The following is a 16,166-nucleotide window of genomic DNA, read 5'->3' as shown; positions in this document are numbered from 1 at the left end:
TCCAGAAGTAGCAGCAATACAGGTGACATTGTCCCTCCCTGGAAACCAGATCTTTTTTTCTGCTAAGCAGCTTAGGACCTTTCAGGGTAAAAAGTACAATAAATAAAGTATGAGAATTTGCTGGGCTGCAGACACAGAACAGTGTAACCCACCTCTGTTTCTTCTAGAGGACTAGATGTTCTAGACATGCTGAGAAAGCAAACTTAACAAGTAAGAGTATTGTTGAGATGCAGCTAGCTCTGTGGTGGGGATAACCACTAGCACCAGCTGCAGAATAGTGTGGGAAGGAGAAAAATCAAACAGAGGTGAACTCCTACTTTTATCAGCAGTTAATTTTCCTGTGGTGTGGGCAGGCTTCTTGGGTTTGCAAAGCTGGGTGTTTCTGGGCAATCCCTGAGCTGCCTGCTCTGGTTATCTTACATGGCTTTCAGGCAGCAAACCAGGGCTGAAATCCTCTAGTGAGGGAGATGTCGGCCCAGTCTGGGGCCTGCAGACCCACGTGAGCTGCGCTGCTGTGAGATGGGGCCCAGTTTACAAGGGTTCTTGGCTTTACCCAGGCAGCGATGGCTCTCTGCTTCATCCGGACTCCTGCTGTGATGATTTCTTGGGAAACTCAGCAGCCAGCGAAGCAGCCCTTCTCGCCCTTGTTCTTCCCACAGCCAACAGGCAGAAGGGCTGCCTTCCTGCTGTCCTACTTGCCTCCTCCCATGGTGAGAGGTGACTCTTGGTGGCTTGTTGGTGCTGGTGACAGGGCTGGCACTAAGCAGGGCCAAGTGGAACAGCAGTAGCCCTTCTCCACATGCTTGGTGTTTGGCTGAGGCCTCCACATCATAACAGTTCTGTTTTGGGAACAGCCTGAACTGGGCATGAATTGCCACTTGCTAGAGTTCAGTTGCAATTGGAACTCTTTCTCCTTCCCCAAGGGAAAAAGGCCCTTGGAGGTAGGTGCTGCTCAAGGATCCTGCAAAGAACAGGCCCTGCCCCGCTAGGAAAACAAGCCAAGGGTGAGAAGAGAAACCGAGGCACGGACAGGGCGCTGACACCTTGCTGCAACCCAACCAGTTGACTCTCAGATCAATGCTTTATCTTTTAGGTATCCTGCTATGTCCTGCAGAATCCTCTCAAGCAATGGGAAAGGAAGCAAAAGGAAAACAAAGGGTTTTTCCTGCTAGCTCTTGTCACAGGAAGCCCTGCGCTGTCTGAGGGAACCACCACCACTGAGTGCAGAGGTGCTGGGCTTTGAGACTATGCAGAGCAAAGTGGAAGTTCAAGCAGAGAAAATTCCTGTTCCCATTCTCCCTTCTCTACTAGTTCAGTGTAAGGCCACAATTAAAGATTAACTGCCTCCAAATAATATAGCAGAGCTAACGCCCACCAGCATCTCCTTGTGCCTGAGAGCAGACCTTCAGAGCAGCAGGGTGCAGGCAGAGTTGACATGCAATAAACACCTGAGAAGCAGAACTCCAGACTGAGGTACCCACTGGTGGTACCAGTAGCTTTAACTCTGCCCTTCTGAGAAGACACACTCAGCTCTCCCTGACAAGTATTTTAATGCTGCAAGCACCTGGGTGCTGAGGGGCAGCTTTTCAGGGACCCAGCTGGTTTCAGCATGGTTTTACAGGGCCTTGGGCATTAAGGGCTTGAACTCAGCCTGGGCAGGGCAGCAGTAACAGCCTTGTTTAACACTGAAAAGCCTGGCAGCTCCATATGTGGGTTGTTAACTTTCTTTGGGGTACTGGGGGCAGGGTGGTAACATGACTGTATTATCAGAACCATCAGCCTCTGCATAAAAATCATGCCACAAAAAAATAAAAAAGTTCATTTTGGGGAGCCTTGGTTTTGTGCTTGCCTTTTTTTTTTTTTTCTTTTTTAAAAAGTAAAATACAGATTCTGGGATATGGCAGTTGGACAAGAGCAGGATGGGAGTGAGGGAAACTCACAGAATTGGGCTTGTACTCTGTTGTCTGTTCAGTCAGCTTTGGCGTTATGGTGTCATCTCCCCAGCAGACTCCCTGCATAAGGGGAGTTCTAAGGTTTGTGCTGGGGTAAATGTTAAATGGAATCGTCACCGTAGCAGGCTGTTGGAGACGCTTCTGTTCCCATGTTAAAGAGCACCTCTGCTCAGATCAGCATCAACCCCTACCGAAGCAGTGCAAGTAGGGTCCGTGTACCTTGGCCGGTGAGGAACAAACTGGTTTAACTGGAGTCCTTTCCATTCACACCCAGTCTTCCAGCCTATCTTTTTGTGTGGAAACTTCCCTCTGGGTTTGAAAAGCACCCATGAAAAGCTGTGCTTGGGAGGAAGACGCTGTAAGTGACAGAGGAAACAGCTGTATTTACCAGCTTTGCAGAAGGGGCACTGCAAGGCTTACACCCGTGAAAGTCACGCTTGAGTTAGTGTCTCTGGGATAGACTCACCTTGTTCAGGCTTAACCCCTGCTTCCTTCCTGTCCTTGCCTCAGTTGAATATTTTTAACCTGCCGCTTCAGAGGCATCCTGCACGCACTCTTTCCTAGTCTCCTCCTGCCCTTCCTGCCCCTACCAGCACGGGGGATGCGAACGTGTCTCGCAACTGGCATCTTCCACTGACTTCCACCTTCTGCACTGCCATCTTGCAGCTCAGCTTGGGACACAACTTCCCATGCTCCTGCACAGCTTGGGCTTGCCAGAGATCAAGGAGAACTCACTGCAGGCTTCTGACTTCATCCAGATGAGCATCATGTGCAGATACAGTGTGGGGAACCCCAGATGCTGTTTTTACAGCAGCAGTTGAGCTCAGCCTCCTCTGGGAGCTTTCTCAGCCTCTCTAGTTCCTCTCCTTTCTGGGGATGTGCTCAGCAAGAACTGGATGCCTGCTCCACCAGGTCCTTTCCCCATAGATTTGGGTTTTTTATTGCTTTTTATGGGTGGGGAAACTGAGCCCAGTAGGGCTGTGGGTCAGCACATAGTTACAAGAAGCATCCACCATATTTTTCTAAAGACATCAGATGCTTCACTTTCTCTGGAAGTTTGTTCTGCATCCCCTAGCTAGAGTACACTTTATGCCCCCCATCCCTTACCCTGATACTTCTCTACCTGTGACAGTGCTCTCCTTCACCACGTAGAAAACCAAAGCACAAAAAGTCAAGTCATCCCTGTGTAAACCTGACCTACCTCCGAGAGTTACACTAGCGTAAGTCAGGACTTGCTGGACTGAAGTGAGCTCAGTTCTGCTGATGGAAAACAGGCATATGAGGAACGTCTCAGGCCCCGCTGCTGGCTAGTGCCAGGCAAGGAATAATTAAACCACATTTGACCCTAAGAATTGTTCCCCATCTCCCAGCCGAGCTGAGCTCCAGCCTCGCTTAGGACATTATTTCCTACCCGCTTCCGCAAGTGCTTTCTCCCCCCGCACTTACCGCCACATCCTCTGTGTTTCAGGACAGAGGCATTTTCTGCTAGATCCACTTGGATATAAACAGCACAAAGGAAGCAATAAGGAAACTCCTCCCTATCCCTTGCTCTAACCACTTCAGACATGCTGCCAGCTTGCTGCAGGGTACAAATTATCACAAACTCGGGGAGCTCCCTTACCTGGAGAGGCTTCAGCTCTGGTGCATCAGCGACTGTCAGGGAGCAGGTGCCCATTTCAGTGCAACAGCCATGCTGCAAATTGCAACTGCTCCAGGGTGCCTGTCCATGTGGTAGCTTTTGGTCTCCTCTTCGGAAGTCAGGTAGGCTGGTTATCATCTATTAAATAGGGAGAAAGCGCGCACGAGAGAGAGGGTGAACACACAGAGGAAATCGGGCCGTTTCCTGTTTGTTTACCATGAACAAAAGCTTGTTTGGCTGGTCTGAATGTTGCTAGCAGGCTGGCCCAGCTGCTGCGGGTGGTGCAGAGCTGAGCTTTTCCACTAGCATAAAAGGAAGAAGTAAGACAAAGTCTCCCAGGAAGCAAAGAAAACCCCCAAACCAAACCTCGTTGGAGGTTTGCAGCCAAAGCAGAGTGGTGGGCAGGCAGATTGCACCTTGGCTTGTAGGGCTTTAATGTGTGAAGGTGGCAACTAGCTGCTGCTCTTTGGTCTCAAGTGGGAGATGCATTCTGGTGGCAGAGGGGGCTGCAGTCCCCCTCATACAGGGCCCTTTAGTGGCCCCAGCAGGTCTTATGTTGCCCATTACCAGCAGACGTTGCCCAAAATCTGGTTGCTGTAGTTTAGTTTTTGGGCTGTGTTCAGAGGAATACAAGTGATGAGTCCGTGCTGCCGTTACCCTAACTGCTCTGGGGCCACAAAACTAGAGGGCTTCAGATTAAAAACCTGCCAAGCTTTTACCAACACTGGGCCCTCCAGTATGAATTCATCATGCTAACGGTCTGGACCCAAAGACTCAATGCTGTTTTCTAATCTCAAGCTAAACCAGCTTGCGCCTCTGAAGTCATGCCGAGACATTTCTGTTGTTCCTGTCCTAGTAATAAACTAGGAATGGCCTTTGGTGGGTGGGAAAGGGATAGGAGGAATGCTCAAAGGGCTGCAAGGAGACAGCCTGCAAAGCCAAGCCACCCTGAGACCAGGGTTAGAAAGGGAGACAGGCGTTTTCCCCTTTCAGTGTGCTACCTTCAGCTAGAGGGGCTAAAACCTGGAGCTGGAGATGCTCAGCAGAGTGAAGCGGGCATCAGAAGTTTACCAGGACAGCCTGGCAGAGGGACTAAACCTGCCTGCCTGAGAGATACCGCCCGCCAGACAGCTCTCCTGCCAGCTTGTGCTTTTTCTTCCTCGCCCGGAGCCTGGGCTATTGTGTTTGCCCTTGTCCCCGTCCACTCCCTGCGTCCGCTGCCCAGGGCAGGGCGACCTGCCGGCTCACCCGTCCCCAGGGGAGGCTGGGGGACACCCTGCGGTCCCCGCCGGCCTCCCCGTGCAGAGCAGAATTGCTGCTGCCATCTGGTGGGGGAGCAGCCTGGCTGCCGGCCTCCGCCGCCCCTCCGTGGGCACTCATCGTGCCTCGGGAAAAGGCGGCCTCTTCCCAAGCGTCCTTCCTGGCATGTCACGGTGAGCAGCGAAGCTACAGCCTCCATCGCTCACCCACAGAACACCCCCGGGCCCGAGGCTTTGGTGCTAAATGTAACAATTTGTTGGAAAATGGAAAGATCCAGGAGCATCTGGTGTGATGCTGGTGTGAGTCAGCTCTGGGGAGGGAGAGCCTGACAGAAGGGCATTTATTTCTGACTAGGAAACATCCAGGCAGAGGTCTGGGGCAGAGCCTTTCTCTGAGTAAATTTTTGGGCCGTTTTAGCTGGGTTGCTTAAGGAAGCGCGTGCTTTCTCCAGCCCAGTAACACATCCAGCCTTGCTAGGGAAGCGCTGGCTTTATGCGATCATGCTGTCTTTCCAGAGAAAACCAGTTTCAAACTAATTTGATGGGGGATTAAAAGTTGTCAAATATACTCAATTCAAATTGTTTTGTGAAAATAGGTGGTAAAAATGAAGAAAAACTGACCACAGAAGGCATTCACCTCCCCAAAGCAAAAGTTTTAGCATGGCTGCAATCCCTAATAAGCAGCAGAAAGCCCACACAGCAGAGAACTGGTATAACTAACTGCCCAATCCAGGAAATTCTTCAATCAATCAGATGTGTGCCATTCATTTCAGGCAGTGGGAATGCAGGCGTGACAGCCAGACCACGGGCTTTTCTGTTCACAGAAACAAACCTGAGGTTTCTTCACCTCCCTTCGAGCGGCATCATCCAGCTGCCTCCCACCCGCCGTCACGGCTTACCTTGGCCTGAAGCGTCTTACCCAAAAGCCGTGGCACACGGTGGTCGTGGAGCGCTATGGCACAGACAGCGGTCACTCCTCCAGGCATGGTCACAGGACAGCCCCTCTCTTGCTCTCTCTAAGGCTGAGGTGAAGGGGGAAGATCTGCTGTTTCTGGAGCATCTCCAGCACCTTTGGATGCATGAGAGCTGCAAAGAGCAGGCAGCCCTCGCAAGAGCTCTGCCCTGCAGCTGGGTGCTAGCCCTGCTTAGGCCAGCAGAGCAGTAGGTGACGGTCACAGGACGCCAGGCTGATGGAGTGGTTTACGCAGGCTCTCTGGGAGGGCAGACCAGGACCTGCACAACAAAACTCCTCTACCTGCCCTCAGTACAAAGCCGCATATCTTGACCCCCTCTCCCGTTTCTCCACCCCAGGTTGCGCTCCGCTTTCATGAGCAAGTTTTTGTTACTGGATTATTAAGAGCAACAAAGTTAGAAATGCCGGAGAGGGTGGGGACGCCTTGTTTGTTCGAGCAGCGAGGGCGGCCTGCCTTCATGTTACCCAAGCCCAAAGCTCTCTCTATTGCCCTGACAAGTAGAGCACTGAGAGCGAGTGCTCACACCCCGCTAACACCTCCCGAACGGGGGGAAGGGCCAGCGTCCTGGGGGGCGGAGTTCAGCCTCCGACTCCCTTCGGTCCAGCCTTGGCCAGGAATGCCAGGCAGGCCAGTCCTTGGCTATGCAATCTCAACTTTTTGTTTTGTTTTTATGTCAAGGAGTCTACCAGCACCTGAGAAGTTTGGCAGAGGATGCCAGGCAGTGCTCGCTCGCTGCTGCGCAGCTCGGAGCAGCCTCCATCCAGCAGCCAGAGGGCTGTTTCCTCACCCAGTATCCCTGTGCAGCCCACACAAAACCTCGTCCTGATTTTAGGGTCACCGTTCCCATCTCGAGATAGCTCGACAGTCCACGTGGTCTACAAGGCCGAAGGGCAGCTATAAACACAATATAAACAAGGGGTTCAGCTAGCACACACCGAGACAGGTACAGGTTCAAGAGCAGCTTTGAAGTCTGATGAGTTCATGGCAGCTTTAGGCATTAAGTGAGGCAGAGCGAGGCTGAAGGAGCAGTTAACAGCCAGGGAACATTTGTGAAAAGAATTACACCCAAAACCAAAGGAAATGGTGATTAATCAGACCCAGGGGCCACCGTTGGAGCCTCAGACACCTCCACCAGAGAGGCTAACAGCAAAAGCAGCAGGAAACACTCCACACTCCACTGAAAATGCAGCACTGGAGGGAGAGGTAATGCAGAGCCACAGAAGCTGAGAAGGGATTTCAGACACACTGTTTTGAGCCCAGCACCTGGTGCATGAAACTAACGGGGAGAAACGCAGGAAACACTAAGGGGGCTTTAAAAGGAGCCTTGGGAGAAAAGTGGAAGCTTCCTTACAAGTGTCTGAAGCGGTAAACCAGAAGAATAAAGAACAAGAGCACTGGAGGGGGAAGAGGTCTGGAAGTTATTTGGGAGTTATGGACCTGACTGCTCAGCTGCTTAAAATATTTTGCAAGCTCAGGCACCTCATCACTGCAAGAGCAGACTCTGCCCAGCAGAAAAAGCAGGCAAGTCTTTCCATTTCGCCAGAGGCGAGGGCAACAACCCAAAGTGGCTGTACGATGACGAAATGAGCCCACCATTCACAGCAGCCTTCCCCAACATCCTCAGGGTAGCGCTGACACCCACCTAAGACTGCGTTGCTCAGGGATAAAAGACATGGTACGAGCACCCTATTTGCAGGATGGGGGTAATGCCAGGCTAGTACTGTGCCTTCTGACAGCCACCTACAGGTTTGAAGTTCACTGCAGGCTGTATCTGGTACAATACACCCCCATTTTCTTTCCAACAGCACGGTGTTGCATCAAAAGAGCACCCCAGAAAATGTATGTAAATGCAGTAAACAACAGCTTGAACTGTGCACAGAAAGCAATTAAAAGCCTTTGCAATAACCTCAAGATAGTCTCAGCCTTACCTTGTTGCAGGAATTCAGCCTAAGAATCGTATTTCATGTTTTTAAGTTATCGGGAGCAAGACCTATTTGCCTGTGCTAAGTGACTTTTATCCAAATAATCTAGCACAAGGTGTCTTGCTCCACTGACCCAACCTTCATTCTTCTGAGATACAAAAAAAAACCAAACCCCACGCTACTACACTTGGGACTGTGACATTTATTGAAGGCTGGTTATACAATCTCACCCATCACATCCTCCTCACAATTCAGGTTCCCTAAATAAAAAGAGCGTTGATGTAACAGAGAATTCTGCCCACCTCCGACTGCCTGAGCCACGGAGCATCGAGTCACCCCCTCCTTGTCCCAGGTGCCGTCTGGAATAGGCCAACTGCCACTTTTCCTGACCTTGGTGAAAGAACCAACGCTGCACAACAGGGCAAGCGGCAGCAAACAGATCAGCGTGCGGCAGTGGGGGAAAAAGTGGAGACGTCTCATTTTCGGCATGTAGATGAGAAGTATTTCCTGCAGAGGAAGTATCTTCTCCTCCATGCCTGAATCCATCTACTACTTAAGGTGAATCTCTGCTATTCTCACCCCCAGCCACAATCCACTCGATCTGTGCCTCCAGCTATCAGTGCTATGGTTCACACAGGCACAGCAGAGCCACTGTCCTAACAGCTGAGATGTCCTCTTTCTCTCAGCTGACACCTGAAAAAAGGCTGGCTTGACTGAAGAGCGAGCCCCGAGCGTCCCTGTTCTGTAGTCCAGGACCTGCAAGTCTGTAACGACCCTGGCTCAGCCAGCCTAAAGGCACTGAAGCATCGCTGTGAAACCGGATTGATAACAGCACTCTTGTGGCCAGGGAGTCACCTGGGCTACCTGTTTGTCCCAGGAGTGAGCAGATGAAAACTCTGCTCCTGTTGCTCAAACTGCCTGGACAGGGGCAATTCTCAAACCTAGCTTAATGGTCAGCGGAGCCACTGCTCTGACCGTGCATGGGAGGAATGCAGGTTTGTTGTCAAGAGCGTTCAGTTTTATTTGATTAAGAATTCAAAATGGGTTGAATTTTAATTTCCTCTGCTTTTACCAGTGAGGAAATTGCAAAGATTCTTTTGGAAAGGGCTGATCTGGTAGGTAGAGGTGGCAAGGCTAGCTATGGCTGCAGAGCCAGGTTCACTGCGGCAGCTGGAGGAGCACAGACTGTCCAGAGGGCAGATAGGTGATGTTGCGGGACCGTGAGAGCTGGTACGCGATGTCTTCAGCTGCCTCCAACTTGCGCAGCTCAATCAAGCCATCACCTGCAGTGGCCAGCGAGTTGGCAATCAGCTCAGCCGCTTTCGAGTCTCCCTCAGCAGAGATGACAGCGGCTTTCTTCTGCTGTTCAGCCTGAAAGCAAACAGATGAGAAGGGGAATAACCAACAGAGAAAACGAGCAAAAGAGAAGGAAGATGCTATTGTCACATTTAAAATATAAATTCCCACTTCACCACCCTACCGTTCTTTTCCCCGCTAGGAGAGTTAAGATAGAAGGTCATTTTACTTTAAAGCTGCATTCTGTTAGACTGTTTTTTCTGCCTACTGTGGAAAAAAGGTTGAAAAATCATCTTGAAATTGCCTTATCAGTCTTAACCTCATGAAACATTAACCCACCTAAGGGCACTCGTGGTGGAAAACTGTTTATGAAAGATTCGAGAACTTCAGTGGAGTTAAAACCAGGTCAGATAAACACTTCTACTGTTTAATCATCCTGGCTGATTACATAGATGCATCTTACTGCATCCACTGGATTAACTTTGGGTGTAGTTGCAGCTTCTTGCAGTCTCAACAGGCACGTGTTCTCAGCTGTACCGGGGTACTTCAACAGGAAATTGTTTCCGTGGACGCTCACCGAGATCCTGGGTTGATCTGAGATCCTGTGGTCTTGCGTGTAGTCAGTAACACTCCGAGGACACAGGCCCCCATGCCCGCGATATCAACCACCATGGAAAGCTTTGACCACCCTCTCAAAATCGACAATGAGCAGGATCACTTGGGTTGCAAATCTCAACCTCGAACCCCATTTCTAACTGACACTTCCTCCTGAGTGCCGTTTCCCTCCTCCTCCATGCAGACATTTCTCTCCAGCACTCCAACAGGACTGTGACACAGTATTAAAAGAAAAAAAAGACCCACAAAACCAACCTTAGGCTTTATCTATCCAACAATCATGTGCCAGAGCTAAGAACCATGTCGGCATTATGACCCTAAGTGACTGCATCATTCAACCTGCCCAGGCTCCTGGACACGCGAGAGCAATGTTCACTGCAAGCTGGAGTGGGAAGGAGACACCAGCCACCATTTCCAAGTTTCTCCAAAGGACAAGGTACCTTTTCCACAATGAATCTGGCTCTCTCTGCCTCTTGCTGGGCCACTTGCTTCATTTCCACCGCCTCCGTGAACTCCTTGCCGAAGGTCAGATGGGTCTGCAGGGCAGAAAGCAAGCAAAGTCCACAACGCTTGACAGTTTACAGCGGCACTGCTCTGACCCACGCAGCTCCCAGGGGGATGCAGCCTGCCTGTATCAGTGAAACTGGAATGGAGATGGAAAGCCAGTATCCCTAAAAGGACAGAAACTGGGACAAGTGTGCCTCCCCATTCAGTTTTGAAGTCTCAAGGGAGACAGCCACAAGTGCAACTCCAGTCCAGACCAGTAACGCCAATACCTTCAGAGACACACCACGCTCCCCTGCCACCACCGCTTGCCCGAGCACCCGGCAGAGGCAGCCCGCTCGCCCAGCGCTCCCCTCCCCAGGCAGGGAAGGCCGCTGTCTGCCAAGCCACCCCACACCTCTCATGCTCCGTTGTGCGCTGGGGTGCTCAGCCAGGGCTGTTGGGCAGCTGCAGGCTCCCGGGACGGGACGGGGGAAGGTGACTTTCCTTCAGCAGTGCGCTCAGTGGGAAGCACCAGAAACAAAGCGTCAAAACCTCACGTTTTGCAGAAACAAAGTCACCTTCCTGCAAAGACTTCCTGTATGTTCAAAGCCAAATGAAAGAGCTCGTTTCCCTTTCCTCTAAGCAGGCTTTCGAGGGAAGTCCCAAAAGAGAGAGGGAGAGGTGCACGTACAAGCCAGATTACAACAGATTTAATTTACAAAGCTTATAGGGAGGTAGGAGGGAAGAGCTCCCTCCTTGAATAATCTTGGAAGACTACACAGCCACAAAAATAACTAATACTTGGTAGAAAAAAAAAGATGCTACGAAAAGCGTACGTTTGCACTGCCTCCTCACGCCTAGCACTTTCTCCCTGTGTCTCAGGGTGCTTGTGGAACAGCTGCCTCCTCTAAGCAATGTGCAGCCTGATCCATCACCCACAGAAGCGTTTGCTCTTCATTTTAACTATAAAAGCCCTGCGATGGTGACGTCTGTCAATAAGCCAGCGCAGCGGAGCCTTCAAGGGCTTGCTCAAGGTCACCGAAGGCCAGTGACAAAACCAGAGGTACTGCCTGGAGCGGTAACCACTGCATACCACGCAGCTGCAAACAGATACACATAGTCCACGCGTCCAAACTCCCAGCCCACCCTTCTCTGGCCATCCCCTGATTCTCTTCTCCACTGCTCTTCTTTGGGCACAGTCCAAAGAGAAAAACTGAAAAAGGGAGAACTCTTACCAAGGACACATCATCCAGAATGAGCCCGAAGGTTGCTGCTCTCTCCGTGAGGTCCTCGCTCACTTGCCTTGAGACCAGCTCTCTCTGAGTGATCAATTCTCCAGCATCAAAGCGAGCCTGAAATCAGGATGGACAACGGTGAGAAGAAAGCGCCAAGAAGCAATAGATTCTGCATGCCCTGCCCGTCTCTGCACTCATGAGCCCCAGAGTTAATCCAGGTCTCCCAAAGCTAGCAAACACCGAGCTGCCCAGGCGTTCGAAGTAAGAGAAATGACTGGGAATTTAAGCGTAAGCTGGAGGGGAGGTTGTCGGGTTGAGCACGTAACATAAAAGCTGGACTAAGACTGGTTAGCAGTTATTTGGCAGTCCCCCGGCGGGGCTTTCAAAACCAGAGATCTTCAGTAAGCTGAAATCTAAGAATACAGGCGAAGTGAAAATCCCAGTCTCCTGACTGCAGCTCCCGGCCTGAAGAGCAGAGCTACCAGCTGGGAGCAGGTAACGAAGAAACCTCTTTCCATCCAGAGGCCACCCAACGCGAATCAAGCCAGGCCAAGCAGAAGGACCGAGGCACAAACAATTAGTGCAGCTACAATTAGCTTTTCTGCGCGGCCCATGAGAGCCTGGGGGGTTGAAAGAGAAGCTTTATTCTGGAGCACGACGCATTCCGCACTCCAGCACGTCCCTCACTGCTAAAAAGAGGAAAGAAAGATGACCGGCAGAGCCCAGCAGCTCTCCCGCCGTCCTTACCACAACAGACTTGAGGATTTCGGTTGTGATCGAGGGCAGGACACGCTCATCGTAGTCCTCTCCAATACTGGTGAAAATCCGCGGTAACTGGGCAGTCACTGGTCTAAACAGGATACGCAACGTGATGTTCACGTTCTGTAGATCTGTAGGAAGAGAGTCACGAGTTTAGTGACAAACCACGGGGACAGGAGATATCCTGAAGTTGTCCTCCCCGGGGTAACTGAGAAAGAATAAACATTCAGACTTCTTTTTGCCAGCACAGACGAGTTATTTTTACTGCCCCTTTCACCTCGGGATCCAGATCCTCCTTACAGGGAAGATTTAAGCTTCAGTTTGTTTGCGACGCAGGGAATGACCTGCCCTACTGTAAAGACAGAGACTTTCTGTTTAAAGGGACGGCTACAGGACCGAAGGAAGGCTCCCTTAACCTGTTCCGGGACAAAAAAACCAGCTCAAACCATTCCTGACTCTGTGCCAGACTGGCCTCAGCTCACACGGGAATCTCCATGTCCAGAAGAGGAAACTCCCACCCAAATACTCCTTTTGTGGACGTTAAAGATCATGAAAAGCCTTGACTGCGGTAAAGCTTGTTCTCCCAGCGGCGGAGGGAGCAGACCAGCACGCGCCCCAGCACATCAGCACCTGGCTCTCCTCCAGCTGCCGCGTCCAAACGCTCACCTTTGCTGCCTGTGATCACAGGAATGTTACGGGGGCGAGAGCGGCAGTCAAAAATGATGGGTTTCTGTACCCAGGGGATGAGGAAGTGGGTGCCTTCTCCTACCACTGTGTCCTGCACCCCGCGGAATCGGTCAAAGATGACGGCTCTGTGGCCCGCATCAACTAGAGAAGAAAACAGCACGTCAAGCGCGGTTTCGCTGTTGCCACCCGTCGTACCCGCACACCCCCACGCCCTTCCCCGTGGAAACGGTCTGTCGGGGGTAGTTAAAGCCTTTTGCTACAGGAGAGCAGGGAAGTTCATTAGATCGTTGGGAGCAACGAGGCAAAGAGAAGACGCAGCCGTGACGCCTGGCCCCCCACTCTGCTCACAAGGGCGGCAGCTAAGGACGGCTTTTGAGAGACAGGACCTTGCAATCCTCTCGTGCAATGTGTGAGGTATAAAACAGCCCCGCAGGGCTTCACGTCTTATTTTCCCCTGATGCCGTTAACAATAAAAGCACAGAGCAGCCAAGGTAGTGACAAAAAAAAAATATGCTATAAAGTGAACTGGAAGCGCTCAGCTTCTCCCACTCACCATTGTAAAGAGCAGAATTGACAACGCCACCAGCGACAGCCAGCCCCAGGCCGAGCTTCCCCAGGCTTTCAAACACCTTCGCGGCCATTTCACACGTCCAGTTCCAGCCCCTTTAAAAAATCCCTCCTGCAAAAAACCACCAGCTTGCTCAAACCGTGCGAAGCCAGAAGGCCAGCGGCCCTGCGAGCGGGTCCCCGGGGGTTAACCCCCCTCCAAAAGACCCAGCCGGCGGGGGCGGCGCTGCCGCTCCGCAGCCACCGAGGCCCCGCGGGCCTCCCCTCCCCGGGCTCGGAGCCCGAGGCCCCGCAGCACCCCCACCCCAGCAGGTCCCGGCCGCCTCCCCCCAGCCCCCCTGCCCCGCCCCGGCCCCCCCGCTGCAGGCCCTCCGTACCCCGAGCCCGGCCCAGCCGCCTCCCGCAGCCCGCAGCCCCCCCGCCGGGCCTCCCTCTCCCCGCTCCCTCCTAGGCCTCTCGCCCCCAGGACAGGCGTCCCGGGAGCCAAGGCCCCGCTCGCTCGCTCGCTCGCTCGCTCCCGCCCGCAGGCCGCGGCCGCGGCCGCGGCTCCGGCTCCGGCTCCGGCCCCGGCCCCGGCCCCGGCCCCGGCCCCGGCCCCGGCCCCGGGACCCACCGCGCCCTCCCGCCCCGCTCTCCTCCCGCAGCGCCCCTGACCTCCACATGAATCCGCGGCCACCCGCCCCAGCGCGCCTGCGCGCCTCCCCAAGACGCCCGCTCCTCATTGGCCCGCGCCTCTCCGCTGCATTCTGGGACGTGTAGTTCTGCTTCTCCCTTCTCGCTGCCGGGCGCCTCACGACTCCCGGCGAGCCCCGCGGCGGCCCGCTCGCTGAGCAAGGCCGCTTTCCATTGGCTGCTGCTTCCAGCTGCCCGCAGGGCCTCTTGGGAGTTGTAGTCCCGGCGGGGGGAAGCCACGTGGGGGCTGCGGCGGGGCGGTGCAGCGGCCTGCGAGGGGCCCGCCGCGCTGCCGTAGCAGCTGGACAGCGTGGGCCCGCTCCTCGCTTGTCACGGGAGAAAACGGGCCTGGAACGGGCCTTTCCCTGTCCCGCCCGGGCAGAGGGACGGCGGGTCCTGGGCAGGGCGTGGGGACGGCGGCGGATAAATGGTTTTTGGCGAAGCGGTGGCAATGCCAAGGAGGGACCCCAGGCCGCATCCCCCGCCTGCCTACGACACCGCCCCCGGCCCAGGCAGACACCCGCCGTGCGCTTTGTCCCCCTTGGCGTGGGAAACCAGAGAGCCCCCGGCGCAGCCCGGCCCGCCGCGGGGGCTGGCGGAGGACAAGGGCCCCTTATTCCCTGGCCGTGAGCCGCCCCTTCGGCCCGGCAGCCCCACAAGCAGGAGGGCCCATGCCGCTAGAGGGAAGCAGCACTCTCCCATCGGCTCCAGGAATCCTGATTCAAAGGGAAAAAAAGAGAGGGGAGACAAAAAAGCCCAAACCCTCTGCCGAGGGAGACCCCCGAGGAGCCGCCGTCCCCCGGGGCAGCCCCGTCCCCACCGTCCACCCTCCCTGGCGGGTTTTCCCTCTGATGTGACACCGCTGGGCACAGGGGACTTCATTACCCCCCACGCCACGTCCTCCCCGACAGCATCTCAGGATGAAAACGGTGCTGAACCCCCTCCTTTAGGGCCCAGCAGACCCCAGGAGCAATCAGGGAGCATCACGTCCCCTCCGCGAGCTCGGAGGGTCCCCGTCCCCCCCGCTCTCTTCCAGATGGGGAAACTGAGGCATGGAGCTGCTCAGCAATGGAGGCTCCTGTGCCGCAGCCTCCCGGCTGCCTGTGCTGCCCTGTGAGTGGGGTGACGGACGGGGGCCCAAAAAGTGAGGGCAGGTCCCAGCTGATGTCCCCAGTCCCCAGCTCTCGCCTGCGTGCACCTCCCGGGGCGGCCGCGCTGGAGCAGCTCCTGCCTGGGAAGGTCACCCCCTCCCGCGTCCCCTGTGGCATCCCGGGGTCCCCTGGGCCCCCGGCACAGCTGTGTGGACAGATGTGCGGTGGAAGCCCTGTCCTATGTCTGGCAATGCTCCTTCTGAGGCCACAAAAGCTCTTTTGTGCCTCGGCAGCGCTGGGAAGCGGATGTCGAAGAGGACCAGGACACGGTGAAGGTGTTCAGCAGTGGCCGGACCTGGCAGGGTCCCCCCTGAGGCCCAGCTGAAATGGGGGTGCCCCAGGGGGCCACGGCCAAGCTGCCCTGAGCAGGACCTGGCCCTCCTTGCGATCGCTGTTCCCAAAACCCCGAGTCACTGCAAACTGATTTGGGGGCCAGATCCTGGCAACCCCCAACTGCAGCAAGTGGGAAGCGTAAAGCTGAATTTTGGGTGCTGCTGTGCCTGCCCTCGGCCACGTGCCTCCCTCCAGGGATAAATCCCAGGAGCATCTGCCTCCGCCTCCAGCCCAGCCGGCAGGATCAGCCCCCATGGCCCAACGCCGTCCCAGTGCATCCCCCAGCAGCCGCTGGGCTTTCCCCCAAGGATGACTTTGTCCCGGGAGGCGTCTATCTACTTGCATCTAATCCAATAACAACATCCTAATTGGTGACAAAGCCGCGGCTATAAACACGGAGAGATTTATTCCCTTTTGATGTGGGATTCACACAGAGCACAATTCAATCATTAAACTCGGGATTTATGGAGCCGGGGGCTGGGGCTTTGCACCCCCCTGCCCGGGATCACCCCGTGCTTTGCATTTCATAGCAGCCGTTGCGGGCGCGTTTGCTGCTGGGTTTGTGCAGCCCCCTTCCCTTTTCCTCGCCGTGTAAAATGAGTGTTTCCCATTCATGCAA

At 54.2% G+C, this 16,166-nt stretch overlaps 2 protein-coding genes across 6 annotated transcripts in view; both read right to left on the bottom strand.

Moving 5' to 3' along the window:
* The window catches only part of ZNF652 (zinc finger protein 652), a 43,178-nt gene extending 35,047 nt beyond the window's left edge, over window positions 1-8,131 (bottom strand). For 2 of the 4 annotated variants that reach the window (XR_014230404.1, XR_014230405.1), the window contains exons 1-2: window positions 6,612-7,843; window positions 3,574-5,872 (exon numbers count right to left, since the gene is read on the bottom strand). The gene's annotated coding sequence lies outside the window, so the exon portion shown is untranslated. Of the gene's footprint in view, window positions 1-3,573; window positions 5,920-6,611; window positions 7,844-8,048 lie in introns of those variants that run through there. The other 2 variants (XM_082332052.1, XM_082332051.1) reach the window with 2 other exon arrangements.
* Window positions 7,933-14,100, bottom strand: PHB1 (prohibitin 1). 2 transcript variants are annotated; one of them, XM_082332057.1, is made up of 7 exons: window positions 14,046-14,100; window positions 13,378-13,503; window positions 12,804-12,965; window positions 12,126-12,268; window positions 11,379-11,495; window positions 10,098-10,193; window positions 7,933-9,117 (listed from the first exon to the last, which is right to left on the bottom strand). In XM_082332057.1, exons 2-7 carry the CDS (start codon window positions 13,463-13,465, stop codon window positions 8,905-8,907), a joined length of 819 nt encoding a protein of 272 aa, XP_082188183.1. In that variant the 5' UTR covers window positions 13,466-13,503; window positions 14,046-14,100; the 3' UTR covers window positions 7,933-8,904. The 2 variants fall into 2 exon arrangements, with proteins under 2 accessions (XP_082188183.1, XP_082188184.1); XM_082332058.1 differs by lacking the exon at window positions 14,046-14,100 and adding an exon at window positions 14,005-14,032.
* Between the last annotated feature and the right edge of the window lie 2,066 nt (window positions 14,101-16,166).

The sequence above is a fragment of the Platalea leucorodia genome (genome assembly GCF_965183815.1).
Source record: "Platalea leucorodia genome assembly, chromosome: 22".
Classification (NCBI taxonomy): Eukaryota; Metazoa; Chordata; class Aves; order Pelecaniformes; family Threskiornithidae; genus Platalea; species Platalea leucorodia.
The sequence above is the reverse complement of the archived record's forward strand: the minus strand, read 5'-3'. Positions and strand labels throughout refer to the sequence as shown.

What these genes read in the sequence shown, in the direction of transcription:
- PHB1 (XM_082332057.1), bottom strand. Translation starts at nt 13,465, where the DNA reads ATGGCCGCGAAGGTGTTTGAAAGCCTGGGGAAGCTCGGCCTGGGGCTG. An exon ending in CAATTCTGCTCTTTACAATG is followed by an intron (nt 12,966 to 13,377) that starts GTGAGTGGGAGA and finishes TTTCTTCTCTAG; the next exon opens with TTGATGCGGGCCACAGAGCC. An exon ending in AAATCCTCAAGTCTGTTGTG is followed by an intron (nt 11,496 to 12,125) that starts GTAAGGACGGCG and finishes TCCTGATTTCAG; the next exon opens with GCTCGCTTTGATGCTGGAGA.